This window comes from Oncorhynchus masou, chromosome 12 (assembly GCF_036934945.1).
Source record: "Oncorhynchus masou masou isolate Uvic2021 chromosome 12, UVic_Omas_1.1, whole genome shotgun sequence".
Classification (NCBI taxonomy): domain Eukaryota; kingdom Metazoa; phylum Chordata; class Actinopteri; order Salmoniformes; family Salmonidae; genus Oncorhynchus; species Oncorhynchus masou.
The window spans coordinates 82,351,095-82,367,960 of NC_088223.1; the positions used below are offsets into that span (position 1 = coordinate 82,351,095).

The 16,866-nt window shown below is 41.2% G+C and overlaps 1 protein-coding gene across 10 annotated transcripts in view; it reads right to left on the reverse strand.

The window, feature by feature from the left end:
* Nucleotides 1-16,866, reverse strand: part of LOC135550939 (phosphatidylinositol-binding clathrin assembly protein-like) — a 55,728-nt gene that overhangs the window by 16,780 nt on the left and 22,082 nt on the right. For 4 of the 10 annotated variants that reach the window (XM_064982213.1, XM_064982216.1, XM_064982217.1 and 1 more), the window contains exons 3-15: nt 16,628-16,703; nt 15,100-15,202; nt 14,686-14,779; nt 14,378-14,489; nt 13,241-13,347; nt 13,097-13,138; nt 11,898-11,983; nt 11,148-11,271; nt 10,459-10,595; nt 8,773-8,873; nt 1,949-2,032; nt 1,509-1,589; nt 1,165-1,275 (exon numbers count right to left, since the gene is read on the reverse strand). In XM_064982213.1, coding sequence (XP_064838285.1) covers nt 1,165-1,275; nt 1,509-1,589; nt 1,949-2,032; nt 8,773-8,873; nt 10,459-10,595; nt 11,148-11,271; nt 11,898-11,983; nt 13,097-13,138; nt 13,241-13,347; nt 14,378-14,489; nt 14,686-14,779; nt 15,100-15,202; nt 16,628-16,703 — 1,258 coding nt within the window. The remainder of the gene's footprint in view (nt 1-1,164; nt 1,276-1,508; nt 1,590-1,948; nt 2,033-8,772; nt 8,874-10,458; nt 10,596-11,147; nt 11,272-11,897; nt 11,984-13,096; nt 13,139-13,240; nt 13,348-14,377; nt 14,490-14,685; nt 14,780-15,099; nt 15,203-16,627; nt 16,704-16,866) is intronic. The other 6 variants (XM_064982218.1, XM_064982222.1, XM_064982220.1 and 3 more) reach the window with 4 other exon arrangements.

A 16,866-nucleotide genomic window follows, 5' to 3' on the forward strand; every position in this document is an offset into this window, starting at 1 on the left:
AAGGACTATTTTACCAAGAAGGAGAGTGATGGAGTGCTGCATCAGATGAACTGGCCTCCACAATCCCCCAACCTCAACCCAATTGAGATGGTTTGGGATGATTGGACCGCAGAGTGAAGGAAAAGCAGCCAACAAGTGCTCAGCATGTGGGAACTCCTTCAAGACGGTTGGAAAAGCATTCCAGGTGAATCTGGTTGAGAGAATGTCAAGAGTTTGCAAAGCTGTCAAGGCAAATGGTGGCCATTTGAAGAATCTCAAATATAAGATACTTTGATTTATTTAACACTTTTGGTTACTACATGATTCCATATGTTGTATTTCATAGTTTTGATGTCTTCACTATTATTCTACAATGTAGAAAATAGTACAAATAAAGAAAAACCTTTGAATGAGTAGGTGTTCTAAAACTTTTCACCGGTAGTGTATGTGTACATTCTCCACTATACGCTTTATTGAGCACCAAAAGGCACTTTGCTGACAAATGCACCTTTCTGTGATGTACTTACGACTTCGTAGGCATAACTACTCAGGGGCAGAAGGCTTTGTTGAGAGAAGTTGAAATAGTGCCAATACTCATTTCCTAAGCTCTTCCATTTCATGCAAGATTAGACAATGTGATGGAGAAGTGTTACATTGCAGTGAGAAGATGAGGACAGCACTACCCTGACTCTTTGGGTTCTGTTCATGACAAACTGTATGGCTAAAGGAGCTCGGAGGCACCGGAGCAGACCTTGCCAGTTATGAAACCCGCCATGTGTCGAATGACAGACAGGTAATTGAAAACAGTGCATGTGAATCCCTGAGGGAAGGCTGCACTTTCCCATGCAAAATAGCAACAAAAAAAATAAACATGAATGCTACTTTTGGAACATTTCAAAGCAAATCATTCATGACCATATCTCATGGAGGTACATTTTCTCAATCATTGATCAAGCACTCACTGCAAGTATTTTGAATTCCTTTCCAAAACATCCAAGCCCAGCAATGGCCCATGAGGTGAGATGCCCCCAGTCACGAGGAGAGTTGGGCCCAGTGGGCAGCAGTGTGGAAGTGATCTAATTGCTGATCCTAGATCTGTGCCGAAGGGTAACTTCTATGTGGCGCTTGTGCATGTGAAGAGAGGGATGGGGAATTGGGAGAGATCGGGGAATGTATGATCCTTACCAGCAGAGTCAACATTGTTGGCGGAGGCTGAGTTATTGCCAAACACAGAGTCAAAGTTGACGTTAAGGCCTCTGGCGGTCTGGGGCTGCGTGGTGGAAGACACTGAGAATCCTGGTTAAGAGGAAGCAAGAGTGTTGATATTAGCTGAGGCATTAATCGAGCTATAAAGCTTTCTGATGCAAAACGGAAGCCTTTATTTCGCTTGTTAACTTAAGTATGATGGTGCCGTCATCTTTGCAGACAGCCTTCTTGTCAATTTAAATATATTCTGTACACCCAATAAGTTTTTTTCAGGCCAGAGAGTAGACAGGGGGCAGTAGGAATGGCAAGCCACAGGTACCTACCTCCAAATAGACCAGCAACAGCAGAGGGCTCAGACTGGAAGAGAGGAGTGGTAGGGTATGATGCTGGCCCACAGAAAGAGTCTGACACAACCAGTGGCAAGCAGGAGGGGAGAAAGACAAAGAGATGGGATTTTAGAAACAAGATTAGAAATAATGAAAAACACAACAAATGAAATGTAGTATAGCTCCAGAAAAGTAAGCAAGAAGATCAAGTCAAATAATATATATCTAGCTCAGCAGTTTGAGAAAAAGGAAGAGAAATATATATTTTTTAAAGCCACCTCAAACAAAACGCAAAATACTAAAATGTTAGCACTAAAGGCAAACAGCAATCAGGGAAGCAACTAGACTAGAGCAAACATGAACCCGGTGTAAGTTCAGGGTCCTATGCTTCCAGGATTGTTCAGAAAACAGGTCAGTCAGGTTCCCGGTCATAGTACCTGAGATAAACTGCTCTATCCGCACTGTGTGCTCATGATCAGATGCAATGGAAGAGCTCGAAACAATAAAGGGATTGTAATGATCTGGAAAATGAAAAATAAAATTCAAATTCAAATCAACAATGTGGATTGTTAACACTTAAAAAAAAAAGGAGACAGTAGTTGTGAAGTGACATGCGATGAACACACATAGGTAAGGAAACGTGGCGAATGTAAATATTTTAAGGCCCATGCTATAAATAACCTAAATCAGTCAGTGGCATGCCACGGCACACAGTCAAACAAAAACAAATATACAGCAACATCAAGGTTTTGCGTCAGCTTAAAAAGAAAAGCATCATAAACTTAAAACCTTGTAGCTGTGGTCATTAATGGGAGATGCTATCACCGTTCCTTGTTTTTTTTAATACCAAGGATCTACAACGACCAAGATAAGCACCCGATTCCTGAAAAACCTTTAGTAGCATCAGTACATCTAAATACCACATCATATACCGCATGTAAACACAAATTGTACCCACACACACACACACAATGTGAACAGCCCCAGACATTCACTGTTGAATTCTATATTCCCCTTCAGAATACTGGAGTTCTGAAGCAAGCACTTTTGACTCTGCATCAACTCAAGGGGCAATCTGCAGTGCTACATCCATTGTTGGCCTTCAAACATGATATGTACCCACTGAGTCTTGAAGAATATACCTTAGAAATACCTCATGAGCTTAGTTTAATTTCATACCGCATCAGAACACAAAATAAGCGTGTTTTATTTACTCCAATGTTTGTAAACAAAGTAAATGTAAACACCCACTGTATAGCCTCAAAACATGGTTAAAACAATAATGTTGATATCATGGATGGTCAGTCCTTGCATCCATAGCTCTGTCTATTAATTTGAGAGTGGTTTAATTTCTCCAGCCACATCTCTCAGCTTTTTACGAAAAAAAAGGGGGTGGGGATTAAGCTTTTGTGTTATTGTTTCAATTGCTGATTGCCGCTTTAGTATCACTCTCGAGGCGCACACACACACGACAAGTAATGGTGCAAAGTCCGGTCTGGAGCATTAATTCACGAGTTCTGCTGGCAACTTCAAACTAGCAGTGCCAAAAGCCCTGGTCTGCACTAGAAAGCCCCAAAAATTGACGGACGTATTGGGCTATAGAATTTGTTTATTATGATTAAGTTCGATCCCCACAGTGAATGATTTATAAGTTCGCTACAAATGGAGATATTTAATTAAATAGTGATCCATTCTGATCACTGCGTTTGTTGTCACACAGACCACGTGCCGAAACAGACCAATCACAGGCCGGTAGGCTATGAGGAGGCTCGCGCCCTCATGCCATAGACCAGGGGTGTCAAAGTCAAATGGACGGAGGGCCAAATAAAAAATTTAGCTACAAGCCGAGGGCCGGACTGTTCGAATGTTCATTGAAAAATTTTTAAATGACGCATATAGTCTAGTGAACCTAATTGAACCTACTGAAAACCTAACAAATATATTCCAATATGATCAGATAAATAAAGCAATATTTTCTTATGGCTCTGTCAGTAATCTTTAATTTTCAACAGACACAAAAGACAAATTTCCTTTATATAAAAATCCCCATAACATGAACATTAAATGAAAGAAACCGGTATTCAAGGCACCATCAGTAGCCTATATTTTCTATTTTTGGGCTAAATTTACTTCAAAGAAAAAAACAATAATAGCAATATCATCCACTCAACTGAAATATTTTTAAAATATAATTGGATTGAAATACAATAAAATAAAGTGCAAAAATCTATTAATCAAAAACAACACTTTGTTTAAGGAGAAGTAACATGCAGTGAAAACAAATATTAAACTTTAACTTTTAAACTTGAACTGAGTAAAAACTCTAAATATGTGATTGCACAGTAATGTTCACTTGTTTGAGGTTGAGGGTGATACTTGGTGGTGTCCCATCTTTTCCACAAGTTCATCAATGTTCGGGGTAAGGCTCTGAGCTGAGGAAATCCTCAGAATTGAGTGGAGGTGTTCAGCAGTAAGTCGACTTCTGTGTGATGTTTTGTTCAGGTTCATCAAAGAAAAAAGTTGTTCACACAGGTATGTGCTGCCAAACATAGACAACGTTTGAGCAGCCTGGATGCGCAGCTTTCCTCTTGCATCTTTCCCGTATCTTCGCCACCAGTCCGCTCCTGTGTCCACACATCGCAGGTGCTCCGTCGGTTGTCAAACCCACGAGTTTTTCCCAAGGCAGCTCCATCTCATTTACACATCTTGACACCTCTTCATACAAATCATGCCCCGTAGTTGTGCCATGCATAGGACGTAAAGCCAAAAACTCCTCTGTCACGCTTAGGCTGGAGTCCACTCCGCGGATGAAAATTGACAACTGGGCAATGTCAGAAATGTCGGTGCTCTCATCCACAGCCAAGGAATATGCAATGAAATCTTTTCCCTTTTTCACAAGCTGCTCTTTTAGATTGATGGACAACTGGTCTACTCTCTCGGCAATGGTGTTTCTGCTCAGACTCACATTTAAAAAGAGTTGCCTTTTTTCTGGGCAAACTTCGTCACAAACTTTAATCATGCAGTTTTTGATGAAATCCCCTCCGTAAATGGCCGGGCTGATTTAGCGATCTCTTCTGCCAAAATAAAACTGGCCTTGACAGCAGCCTGGCCTTGTGATTTGGCTTTTTTGAACAGAGCCTGTCGAGATTTGAGGCCTCGTTTTAATTCCTCTGCCTTTTGTAGCCTTTGTTCCATGTCCATATTCTTGTTTTTGTCCGCGTGTTTCGTTTCATAATGTCGTCTCAGATTATACTCTTTCAGTACCGCCACACTTTCTCCACACAGAAGACACACAGGTTTTCCAGCTACCTCCGTGAACATATACTCCGACTCCCACCTTGTTTGAAACCCCGGTTCTCAGTGTCCACCTTCCGTTTTGCCATTTTTGATGGGTATCTGAAAGTTAATTTTACTGTGATGCTGACGACCAGCCAATAAATATTGAAATGAAGCAGCCACTGCTCGGTGCGTCACCGTTGCATTGTGGGAAATGTAGTATTGGTGCGTGTAAAAGATCTGCGGGCTGCCGGCTTGCTGCGGTCTGCGGGCCGGTTCTAATAATAAATCAAGATCATCCCAGGGGCCGTAAAAAACCTTTCATGGGCCGGATGTGGCCCGCGGGCCTTGACTCTGACATATGTGCCATAGACACTAAGGTTAACCCGCTCAGGCACGATGAAAACGACTACATCGACCATGATCCTTTGCTAGTTACAGGCACTTTCACCATGATTTTAACTTTTTTTTTTGGTGCCATTCAGTAATATGGCGCGCTTCAAATGTAAATAGTTTCCGGCTTCATGCGCCATCGGGAGTTTTCCATAGGAGTACGTGGCTGATGTCAGAGCTATCACCATCTAATGGTTTTATGTCTATGGAATGGTGCATTCAGGCTGAATATGACAATGGGAGACATTTCTGACAACACCATAACAGACAAAGAAAACTTAACACTAAAAAAATGTAAATGTTGTCTACCAGCAAACATTTCATGAGTGGATGTCCTAGAACTAACACCATCGAAAGACACAACAGGCAGATGAACCACATCGACAACAGGATGTGTAAGGAAAGGGTTAAAGTTTGGAATGGAGTCTTCGACAGCTTCTGTATAAGTGAAAGGATCTACACAGGCAAAGGGGACAGAACAAAAAGCAGTTAGAAGAGGACGGCGAGTCAAGGGAAAGCATGCAGAAACACAACAGCGGGTGTGGCTGAACATAAACCCCATGCCCCAGACAAAACTCTCCATAAACTGTGATAGTATCACAAATACTCCAAGTAGCATTGCAAGGAACAAATATTGAAGTAGACTTGGAAACAAGCAGCCTTATGTTGTCATCTAGAGTTACAATAATCTTTGCCAAGCTATAACAAACAATATTTTACGTAAAGCAGGTTATTTCATCACATGCATCTAGTGGTTATACCAAAGGCCATACTGAATTTTAACATGACATTTAAGTAATTTAGCAGAAAAACAGCGACTTAGTTAGGGAATTCATCTGAAAATAGCCATGGGGAAAACCACATCTCAGGCATAATAAGTACATTTGTCCTCAATAAAATAGCTATCAGCAAAGTCAATGCTAGTGGAAAAGAAGAAGAAACATGGACACCATTTGATAATGTTCACTTCTAGACATGACACAAACCAAGACAGCCTTAATCCATGTACCCTACACTTTACCGTCCTTGTTGGAAATATTCAATTGGAACAAATGCAGCACATTTGCTTTAAAAACGTTTTTGAAAAGTATACTTTTATCAAGTCAAAAGTTGTGTACAATTATAAATAACAAGAATACAAAAATAAATAATTCTCGCTTCAAGTTGATTAACCTGAAACTTTGCAGGACTGACAAAAGTAACAGTGGATTCATACAGTGACTACAATTCATACAGTGACTACAAGAACCCGAACAGTATATTTGTAAGTGAAAAGGAAAACACAGTTCAGTAGGTTTATCTAATAATTTCAACCTTATCATTATTTACTTTCCATTGACACATGACCCTGAATTCCAAAGCACACACAACATTACAAGGCACTCCAGATAAAGGTGCCTCTTAATTTGGCACCTGCATCACGAGGTTTAAATACAAATGCCATGAATGGTGAACAACAGGTGTCATAGCAAATCAGAAAAGGTCAGTTACTAACTTTAATGATATGAATAAATAAGGTTACAGTCATGATACAGATCGTTATTTTAGAGTTGCTGACAAACTGGCAAACTACTAAACTGATAATAAGATTTCAGGAGCTGTTTCATTAGACTTCAGTGCAGCTTTTGACTTGCCAGACAAACACTACACCAGACCCACTGATGTTAGTTTCTTCTCCGAAATGAGTCTCGATCTGAGTACCTCCCATACGATTTCTAGAATGGAAATACGTTCTAGACCATCTGATTGGTCCTAGAAACCGATGGATTGAGTCAGACAGCACACACGTGGGTAATACAACGTTTTGAAAATTTGTCATTGGCTTTGATACGCTGATTGGTTAGAGATGATCCAATCGCTGATTACTTTGTCTTATACAACACCCCTCATTTTGACATCACCACAACCAACTTCAAAGATGGCAGTCTCAGACTGAGGTATGTCTTTTTAAAAGAATGTAACTAGGAAGTTAGTTAAGAACAAATTCTTATTTACAATGAAGGCATACCCCAGCCAAACCCTAACGAAGCTGGGCCAATTGTGCACTGCCCTATGGGACTCCCAATTACAGCCGGTTATGATACAGCCTGGAATTAAACCAGGGTCTGTAGTGACGCTTCACACACTGAGATGCAGTGGCTTAGACTGCTGTGCCACTCGGGAGCCCTAAAAGCAAATGATTTAGTGGAATAATTCAGTTGAGTCATCAGGCAAGCTTATGACATTATTGATCATAGTCTGCTGCTGAAAAAACCCTGTGTTATGGCTTTACATCCTCTGACATATCATGGATTGAGTGTTACCTATCCAACAAAACACAGGCTGTTCTTTAATGGAATCCTCTAACGTACACCAGGTAGAGTAAGGCGTACCTCAAGATCTTGGCCCCTTACTTTTTTCAATTTTTACTAATGACCTACCATTAGCCTTGAGTAAAGCCAGTGTGTCTATGTACACTGATGACTCAACATTACACGTCAGGTCAGCTACCACAGAAAGTAATAACTGCAACACTTTAAGAGCTGCAGTCAGTTTTAGAATGGCATCCTAAATATATAAAAAAAACTATTGTATTTGGGACAAATCATTCACTAAACCCAAAACCTAAACTAAATCTCGCCATGAATAATGTGGAAATTGAGCAAGTTGAGAAGACTAAACTGATTGGTGTAAACCAGGAATGTAAACAGTCATGGTCAAAACACATTGATGCGACGGTAGCTAATATGGGGAGAGGTCTGTCCATAATAAAGCATTGCTCTGCTTTCTTGACATGACAATTAACAAAGCAAGTCCTACAGGCTCTAGTTTATCACACCTGGACTACTGCCCAGTCACATGGTCAAGTGCCACAAATAAGGACATAGGCAAATTACAGTTGGCCCAGAACAAAGCAGTACGACTGGTCCTTAAATGAAAACAGAGAGCTAATATCAATAACATGCATGTCAATCTCTCCTGGCTCAAAGTAGAGAGATTGATAGCATCACTGCTAGTCTTTGTGAGAGGTATTGACATGTTGAAAGCACCAAACGGTCTGTTAAAACTAACACAGCCAAACATGCCCCGCAGTAAAATCATATTTAAAAAACATATAAAACACCTCACGGAACAACGCAGACTGTGAAGAGACACGTATACCCACACACTAATATTTTAATACTGTACATTTTATGTTGATGTTTTTTTTATATAGGAATTATGTCTTACATTAAGTATTGTTTTATTTATGATGTAGGCTGTTGTTTTGTTATATTCCTTTTTGAATCACAGGAAGTATAGCAGCTAATGGGGATCCTAATGAATACCTAACTGTGATTTGATTGTTGATCAACTTTACCTGATTTTATCAGTGGTCTTAACATCCAATTTCACCGATAGCTTTCAGGAGTTAGGTCAAATACACTAGGTACTGTATATCCACCACCAGCAAGCTTATCGAGTTAATAAGCTGTTTGAGAATGCTACGGGTTGTATCCACTATGACCTGTGCCCATCCCAGTTTACCCAGAGGAATCTGAATGAAAAAGAGTGTGTGTGAGAGAATCAGGCGTGTAAAACAGGCAACCGGCGGTGTGACGGGAGCTCTCACCTCCCCATGTGTTGGCTGTTGGTAGGCCAGTGGAGAGTAGCAGTGCCTGCTGCTGAAATGCAGGCTGCAAGTCCAGAAGGTCACTCGCCGCCTTGGAAGTGCTTGAGGGGGGAGGAGGAAGGGAAGTTAAAGTCTCCCAAAAGCAAAACCCAACTCTCCCATAGCCTACTCAAAATGTTTTCATAACGCTCCAGGTAGAAGTTTCACCTAGCAAAGGGTAAGGGGGGAACATTCTACCTACTCCTTACTCCCACCCTTTACCTACAAAAAAATAAATAAGTCAAAAGCACTTCATGCACACTGAAGGCAAACTTGGCAGGCTTGATTAAGCAGCCAAGAGGGAGAAACAGTGGAGTCTCTGAAAGTCACATGCAATCAATACCCTCTGTACAGCCATGGAGGTAAACAGCTACCCCTGAGCTTCATGCCTTCAAACGGGGGAATGCACCCTTGCCATCCACCTTTAAATTAGCACTACGATTTATTCATTATTCTTCTTATTTTGTAATGCTCACATTTATGTACAATATTATTTTTAGAAGGACATTGTAGAGCTGGTGTCACGTTCTGACCTTTATTTCTTTTGTTTTGTCTTTATTTAGTATGGTCAGGGCGTGAGTTGGGTGGGCAGTCTATGTTTGTTTGTTCTATATTTTGGGTATTTCTATGTTTCGGCCTAGTATGGTTCTCAATCAGAGGCAGGTGTCATTAGTTGTCTCTGATTGAGAATCATACTTAGGGAGCCTGGGTTTGACTGTGTGTTTGTGGGTGATTGTTCCTGTCTCTGTACCAGATAGGACTGTTTGGGGTTTTCACATTTCTTGTTTTTGTAAGTTTGTTCATGTTAAGTGAATTATTAAAACATGAATCAAAATAACCACGCTGCGCTTTGGTCCGCCTCTCCGTCAATGGAAGAAATCCCTTACAGCTGGGTGATATGGACAGAAAATCATACCCGATAAATGTCGTGAATTGATGCGATAATGATAAATAAAAAGTCTATAACATTAATGTGCACCAGTTGTTGTTTTATTATTATCCTGTAAACTACTACTATGGTTGTAGCCATCAATTGTCCCATTAACAATCACCCATATTAGCAAACTTATTTCATTTCAAACTTCACATTTCTCTATTTTATGCTATTTATCGCAATGAACAATTTCAGCATAATGTCTGCGATGTGATCGATACGGTCGGTGTCCATTGATCATCTTTAGTACACTGACATGTGTGCAGCTAGGGCACTACAGAATAGTTCCACCAGCATCAAATTCATCAGGTGGGCAAAGGCATAGGGAAGAGTGGGTAAGAATAGATGGGTAGGCTGATTAATAGCAATGGAGTCTTTGGCTCTATGGATACATGGCATTGACGGTCTCGTCTGGCTTCAACAACCCCAACGCTATTATTAATACTCCCTCAAATATCTGAAACAACTGGATGGGTAAGCAAATGTAAACATAGTTTGCATCTCAAATGGCACCCTATTCCCCATTTAGTGCACTACTTTTCACCAAGGTTCATAGGGCTCTGGTCCAAGGTAGTGCACTATAAAGGGCACAACCCTAAACTCAACAAGGAGCTATGAACCGTGCCTGGGCACTATACATGTAACCTAGCATTTTGGCAAAGTCAGTGGGGGAGTGATAAGGGTAAGGCCTCGGAGAGAATGGGTGCTCTAACCAGTTTGTGGAGCTGGGTGTGGAGAAAAGGTCGATGGCCGGTGCTGTGTTGATGGTCCGCCCGTCAGTGGACACAGGGGAGGCAGCCGTGGTGGCATAGGAAGAATGACCGTTCTGGAGTTCCTTCAGACGCTGCTCCTAGGTGGAACGGTCAAAAGTCAACAAAAACAAGCACCCGGGCCTACCTACAGTACACTGGCCAGATAACATTTTCTGAGAGCATGTATTTTGACTTAATTTTTAACCAAGGTGGTGGGGACTCCGTGGCCTGATGACCTCAGGAGAGCAACTTATTAGCTAAAAAAAGATCCCTTCTTTGGATGACTTTAGGCTTGATGCTTGGTTGGATACCATAGCATTAATTTAGATTAAAACGAGAACAAAAACCTCATTGAAGACTTGATCGCTGTGGTGTGAATACTGCTCAATAAAATGTTAGACCAACTTAACGGCAGCTTATCCACTCCAAAACAAAATAAAGAAACTCCCTCGACATTGCCTTTCCCCCCCAAAGGCACAAAATCGTTTAATTTTTGTTCATTATCACTGAATGTTCTACAGATGCTGCTGACCAGTCAGCACAGATTAAACCCAGTAGGGCAATAAGCCGAGAGGATAGTTGAAGAGGGAGAGCGAGAGAGATCAGACAATCAGAGATAGAGAGAGGAGCACAATGGAAGGAAAATGTACCTTCAGCGCTTTTAGGCGAGCCTGCTCTTCCTCCAGTGCTGCCTGCTTTTCCCTCTCGTCCACTTTGGTGAAAGATATGCCCGTGTTGGCTAGAGAAGAGACAGCGTTGGAGAGAGTGCTAGCCCTGGATAGACAGAGACATAGGAAGAGAGAGACAGTGGTCAGTTAGTGGGGGCTATGGTAAAACTGTTTACTGATCATTGTCAAAAATGCTGTGTTCTACAAGCTCAGAGAAAGAAAGTGGCACATATTTTTACAACTGCACTTTGATAGATACAGGCTACAATAGTAATAGGAGGTTGGAATAAAATAGAAAGGATTCTGCTTGACAGGGATAGTTTATAACACACCTTTCCCACTAAACAGAGAACCTGAATGAGCACTGATGGTACGTGCATACTATTATAGTACATTGAAAGACACAAAAAGGAAACTAAATCAAATGCGCCTGGCATTAGCCACAGACAAGTAGGTCTTTATTAACAATATAGGACTTTCATAAATTGAGGGTATAAACACTGCAACTGTGGCATTCGTCAATATTTTCTCAGAAACAACTGGCAAAACACACAGAAAATAATACTTCGGACTGCAGTACAAAAACATATTTTTGAGATTGCTGCCCACCAACAAACACTTCAGCTCCAGCTCACACCCACTTGCTAAATTTGGTACCTGAGCAAAACAGGCTTTGTCTGACTGGACTGTATTGAATAGGCAGTGAGTAAATGGAAGGGAAAATAACAGTACCTGCTGGCTGCTGTGGAATCTTTCACCTTCTTCCCTTCTAAAGAAGCCAAATGCTGCTCTAAGGCATCCAAGAGGCTACTGGGGGCCTATTAAAATGGAAATAAATAGTGAGTTCAAAGGTTGGGGGGAAAAATGCAATCACAAAGGTGGAATAGCAGACGGAACACAAACAGTAAGCATGCCTAGTTATTTCACAATGCACACAAAGAAAACAAACTACCCTTGCAAAACACTTAAAAAGAGTGGGATACAGATACTTACACAAACTGTAATCTGAAGATGGAATGTTAAGGAAAAATACAGAATACAAAGGTGGCAATTATCAGCGATGATAAAGATCAGCGATGATAAAGATTTGGGAGAAAGGTACTATCGAAAGGCATTATTTAAAATCCAAAACAGTCCTAATGAAATACAAATCACAAAATGAATGCCCTTGCAAAATACCGTTTGTCTTGCTAAAGCACCATCTGAACATGGTGATAAGAAAAGTAAAAACATAATACCATTTTATTTTAAAACTGGATACGCAAGCGAGAGATGTAGCTAACCCCATACAACATGTGGCCCTTCTTGAAAGGTGACATGGAACAGTATAATAGCATACAGTGTTTATAATTTGCCATTTTCAATGTATACAAAGTGGAAGTATATTTTTCCTTTTATTCCTTTCATCTCGGGTCTAGCCTACTCTGTATATGCCTTGACAATGTTAACACCTTTATGTACTGTATGCCGTACAAGGTCAGGTGAGAGGGAGTCCCTGTTTGAATGCAAATAAAGTGCACCCTTCCTTCCTCGATCACAGATCTAGAAGTGATTGGAAAGATGAGGGCAAGGTTATCAACCTACTGCTTCCATCAATCCAACCAAATCAGATCTGTGATTTGATTACTTGAAGGAAAGAAGCATTTTGAAAGTATTTGGGCAGGGCCTGAGTCTGGCATTTCCTTTAGTAAGGGGCCACATGCAGTGTGCGCCCAAGAAAGCAATGTATGATAGCTAGGGCTGTGCAGAGGTAACCATTTGGAAGGTCTGAAACTGCAAGAGGTGGCAGGGTGGTGAGAGAGGCCGGCAGCCAGCACACTGAGGAGCGTTGAAATAAAGTCAAGCTGAGGGGTTCAGCAGGACTCCATCTCAGACCCGCTGCACTTTCGGGCCACAGAGATACGAAAGCGATAGATAGCATCAGGTCTTACCTGGGAGAGGTCTGGGATGTCCCCTCGATCTATCCCTACTTGCTGCAAGGAAGGGGGGAGGAGGGTCAAGATAACATAGAGGTAAAAGTGAATATAGGGGTAAAAACATCTGATCACACAGAAGTTAGCAAGGTTGGATCTTACCGCCGCTACTTTAAGGAATTCAGAGATTCTTGTCATTCTAGTGAGGAACTTCTTGTAGATGTCAAGGCCCTCTTTGCATTGAGTTTTCTTCATGTCAAAGTACTTCTCTGTGAAGTGAAAAGAGTAACATGACAATGAAGCACTGGAACTTAAATGTCATCAAATAAGGATAAACTATCAAACTGTATCAAATTAATCAAACTGCCTTTGCAAATTAATGGGGGAGGTGTTGAATATTCATATTACACTTTTCTCCAATCAGAAAATCATCCCTTAAAATGTAGATGTCTGCAGGAAGTATACAAACTCTCCAGAGGGGTGCATGAATCCTAAACATGTCTCACTAGCTGGTAAACGTTCCACTGATGTTTGCACATATCCAATTTGCCCCCCCCCCCCCCCCAGGCCTGCTCAGTCCCCCAAAAAGGAACAAGGCTCTCAACTGAGTGAGAGAGGCATCCATCCTCATAGCAGAGAATACAGCCTTGACCTGTATGTAATGACCAGCAATTTATCATAGTCTAGGAACCAAGTGCAATTCTCTAACTCCAGTCTAATGTCCAACTTTTTGGAGAAATAGAATGTTAGTGTTCTGGAATTTCTATTTCCAACGTTATTGACATAATTTTAATTTACAACTTGTGCACTGAACTACATGTGCACTGAACTACATGTGCACACAGATATGCAGAGTAGTCGAATAGACTGTGTGCAAGACCAGTCTCCCCACCAGCATTGGGGCGCAATTTCATTTTAACACAGTCCCTTCAGGAAACTAATTTAGAATTAATTGGAAACTAGATTTCTTCCCCAAAGTGTTTCAGACATTGTCGGAATTTCAAAAGGCAATTCAACCAACCCACAGACCTTGTGATCTTGCAAACCCAGTTCACTAAAACAAAGCAGAGCAGTAGTAGAACACTGTTGTTTATTGGCCCTCGTTAAGTCAACCTGATAACATGGGGCAGGCTGATAGTGAGTTGTGTAAAATAATTTGAGGCCAGAGATACAGTATCAACCCAGAACGACAGGGTGCAAAGGTGTCTCTGCATCAGCGCTGCTCCATGGTTACGATGATATGGCAATAATGACTGGCAGGCCAGAGCCTCTTGAGAGCCAGAAGGCAGAAGTACTTACCCAACAGGTTAATAATGCCTTCGTTGTAGGCCGCAAACAGTCGAATGGCATCTTTGAACAGAAGCATGAAGGCCGCGTTTATCACTCCGTTGGTGAGCTCATTTGCATTGACCTGGAGACAGAGGGGGGGGATCCAAAGCAGACCAATTGAATTGACAGACGACCCATCAAACATTCTCATTGGTCTGACTCAGCGGTAACTCCTAACCACACGACAGAGCTACTCATTCACCGGCAGTTACTGTTATATTCGAGAGCTGGAGCGTTTATTCAGGCCATAGCAGTACAACAAGTTACAAGGAACTTACATTGAAATCAAGTAGTGCATCCATCTGGTTTTGGATAATGGGTAGGGTCTTCAGTAACTTCTCTGTGTTCATGGTTCTCATAACGCCATCCGCCCTTGGGGAAAGAAAATATTCCAATCATTAGGAGCCCAATACTATTGATGTTGGACTGTCATCAATGTCATGAAGCATGCAACCTAAAATAATGAATTTGAATTAGGCTTAGTGAACGACACTTCACTTACTCAGATGCCCAATCCCAAATCAACCCCTACACCATATGCACTTCATGCAGGAGTAAGCAATATACACAAAAATATATCCAAAACACACTTCCCAGGAGTCGACTGTACATTGTATATACAATATATAGACTAGGTAGATCTGGGCCGGATGCTATAAGAAAACATTTGAACAGAGAATTAAAGTCCTTACCCTCGTTTTACTTTGGTGAAGTCAAAAGCGACCTGTCGATACGATACAGCCTTCTCGTTCAGGTAGCGACTATACCTCCTTATGAACGTCGACATGTCATAGCCTGAAAAAGACAATAGGGGAATAAATGTTTTAGCATCAGCTGCATCTTGATGGTGATACACATCTCACTGTCGAACTGCCACATAATAACCTTTTCAAACAACTAGCCTATACTCTTAACTGTTTATTTGGGGAACGAAGCGATACAGAGGCAAATTCTTTCCATTTATTTTGGAAATGAAGACGACTTCAGAATTTATTGGTGGATATACGGGTAACTGATAAAATAAAATAAATACTAACAAAGTGTCTTAATAGGACATTGGGCCACCACGAGCCGCCAGAACAGCTTCAATGCACCTTGGTACAGGTTCTATAAGTGTCGAACTCTACCGGAGGGATGCAATACCATTCTTCACGAGAAATTCCATCATTTGGTGTTTTGTTGGTGGAAAACGCCGTCTCAGGCGCCACTCCAGAATCTCCCATCAATGTTCAATTGGGTTGAGATCCGGTGACTGAGACGGTCATGGCATATAGTTTATCGTTTTTATGCTCATCAAACCATTCAGTGACCACTCGTGCCCTGTGGATGGGGGCATTGTCATCCATTGTAGCAAAAAGGAAAGTAAAACTGCTTTTTTTTTTTATATGGTCTGTCCCGTATTTTCTTCTACTGTCAAAGACAGCCCAATAGGCTGTCCTTGACAGCTCACCATCTTGTAGATTTCTGTCATGAGTGCTATACTCCCCAACCAAGTCATCATCCTTAAACAAACTGACAGCTCCCTATTACCATAATTTATCAGTAACACAATCTGACAAAAGGAATGTGGGTTATTATGATTAGGGACGCTTACTCTTCCATTATACTCCCACTGGTCTGGGCTGCCAGGCATCTTGTTAACATTTATTTTTATTTAAACTTTATTTAACTAGGCAAGTCAGTTAAGAACAAACTCTTATTTACAATGTCGGCCTACCGGGGAACAGTGGGTTAAATGCCTTGTTCAGGGGCAGAAGAGCAGATTTTTACGCTCTAACCACTAGGCTACCTGCCACCCCATGGGACATATTTACATTGAGTAAATCAATTCTGCTGTGCTTGATGTGAGCGGAGAGTCTGCCATGACACCTTAACCATTCCATTGGGAATAGAGTGGAGGGGAAAAGGGCAGGACCGTCTAAAAGAACATTTCTCCTCTCAGTCTTGCTAGTCTCAATATTACATACACGTGTAGTAGGCAAAAGTTACGGAACGTTGCAGTTCTAGAATAGAGCTGACGTGATTCCTTATTCTATTTCAAATGTATTTTCTAGAAGAAGCATTCCTATCTGAATGTTCAATGACATTGTTCCCTGCTGAACGCAGCCCTGTTGATTGACCTGAGAGAATAGACCTTAGGATACTGTATGAGCTCAAATGCTCCAGTGAAGGTGATACTAAACCTGTGATGCAGAGTGCTGCAGAGCTGACTTCACTCACCTTGTAGGCCACTTTTGTCCAAAAAGTTACTGAGGTTAAAAAGTGTATTCCTTGAAGCCAGGTACTGTATAAATCTCTGCAACACAGAAACATGTGTAAAAACTCTCTGCAATACAAAAGGAACTCCTAGATTGCCAATAATTGCATTCACCAACAGCAATTGAAAATGCATAGCAATGTTACATACAGTTGAAGTTGGAAGATTTACATACACCTTAGCCAAATACATTTAAACTCAG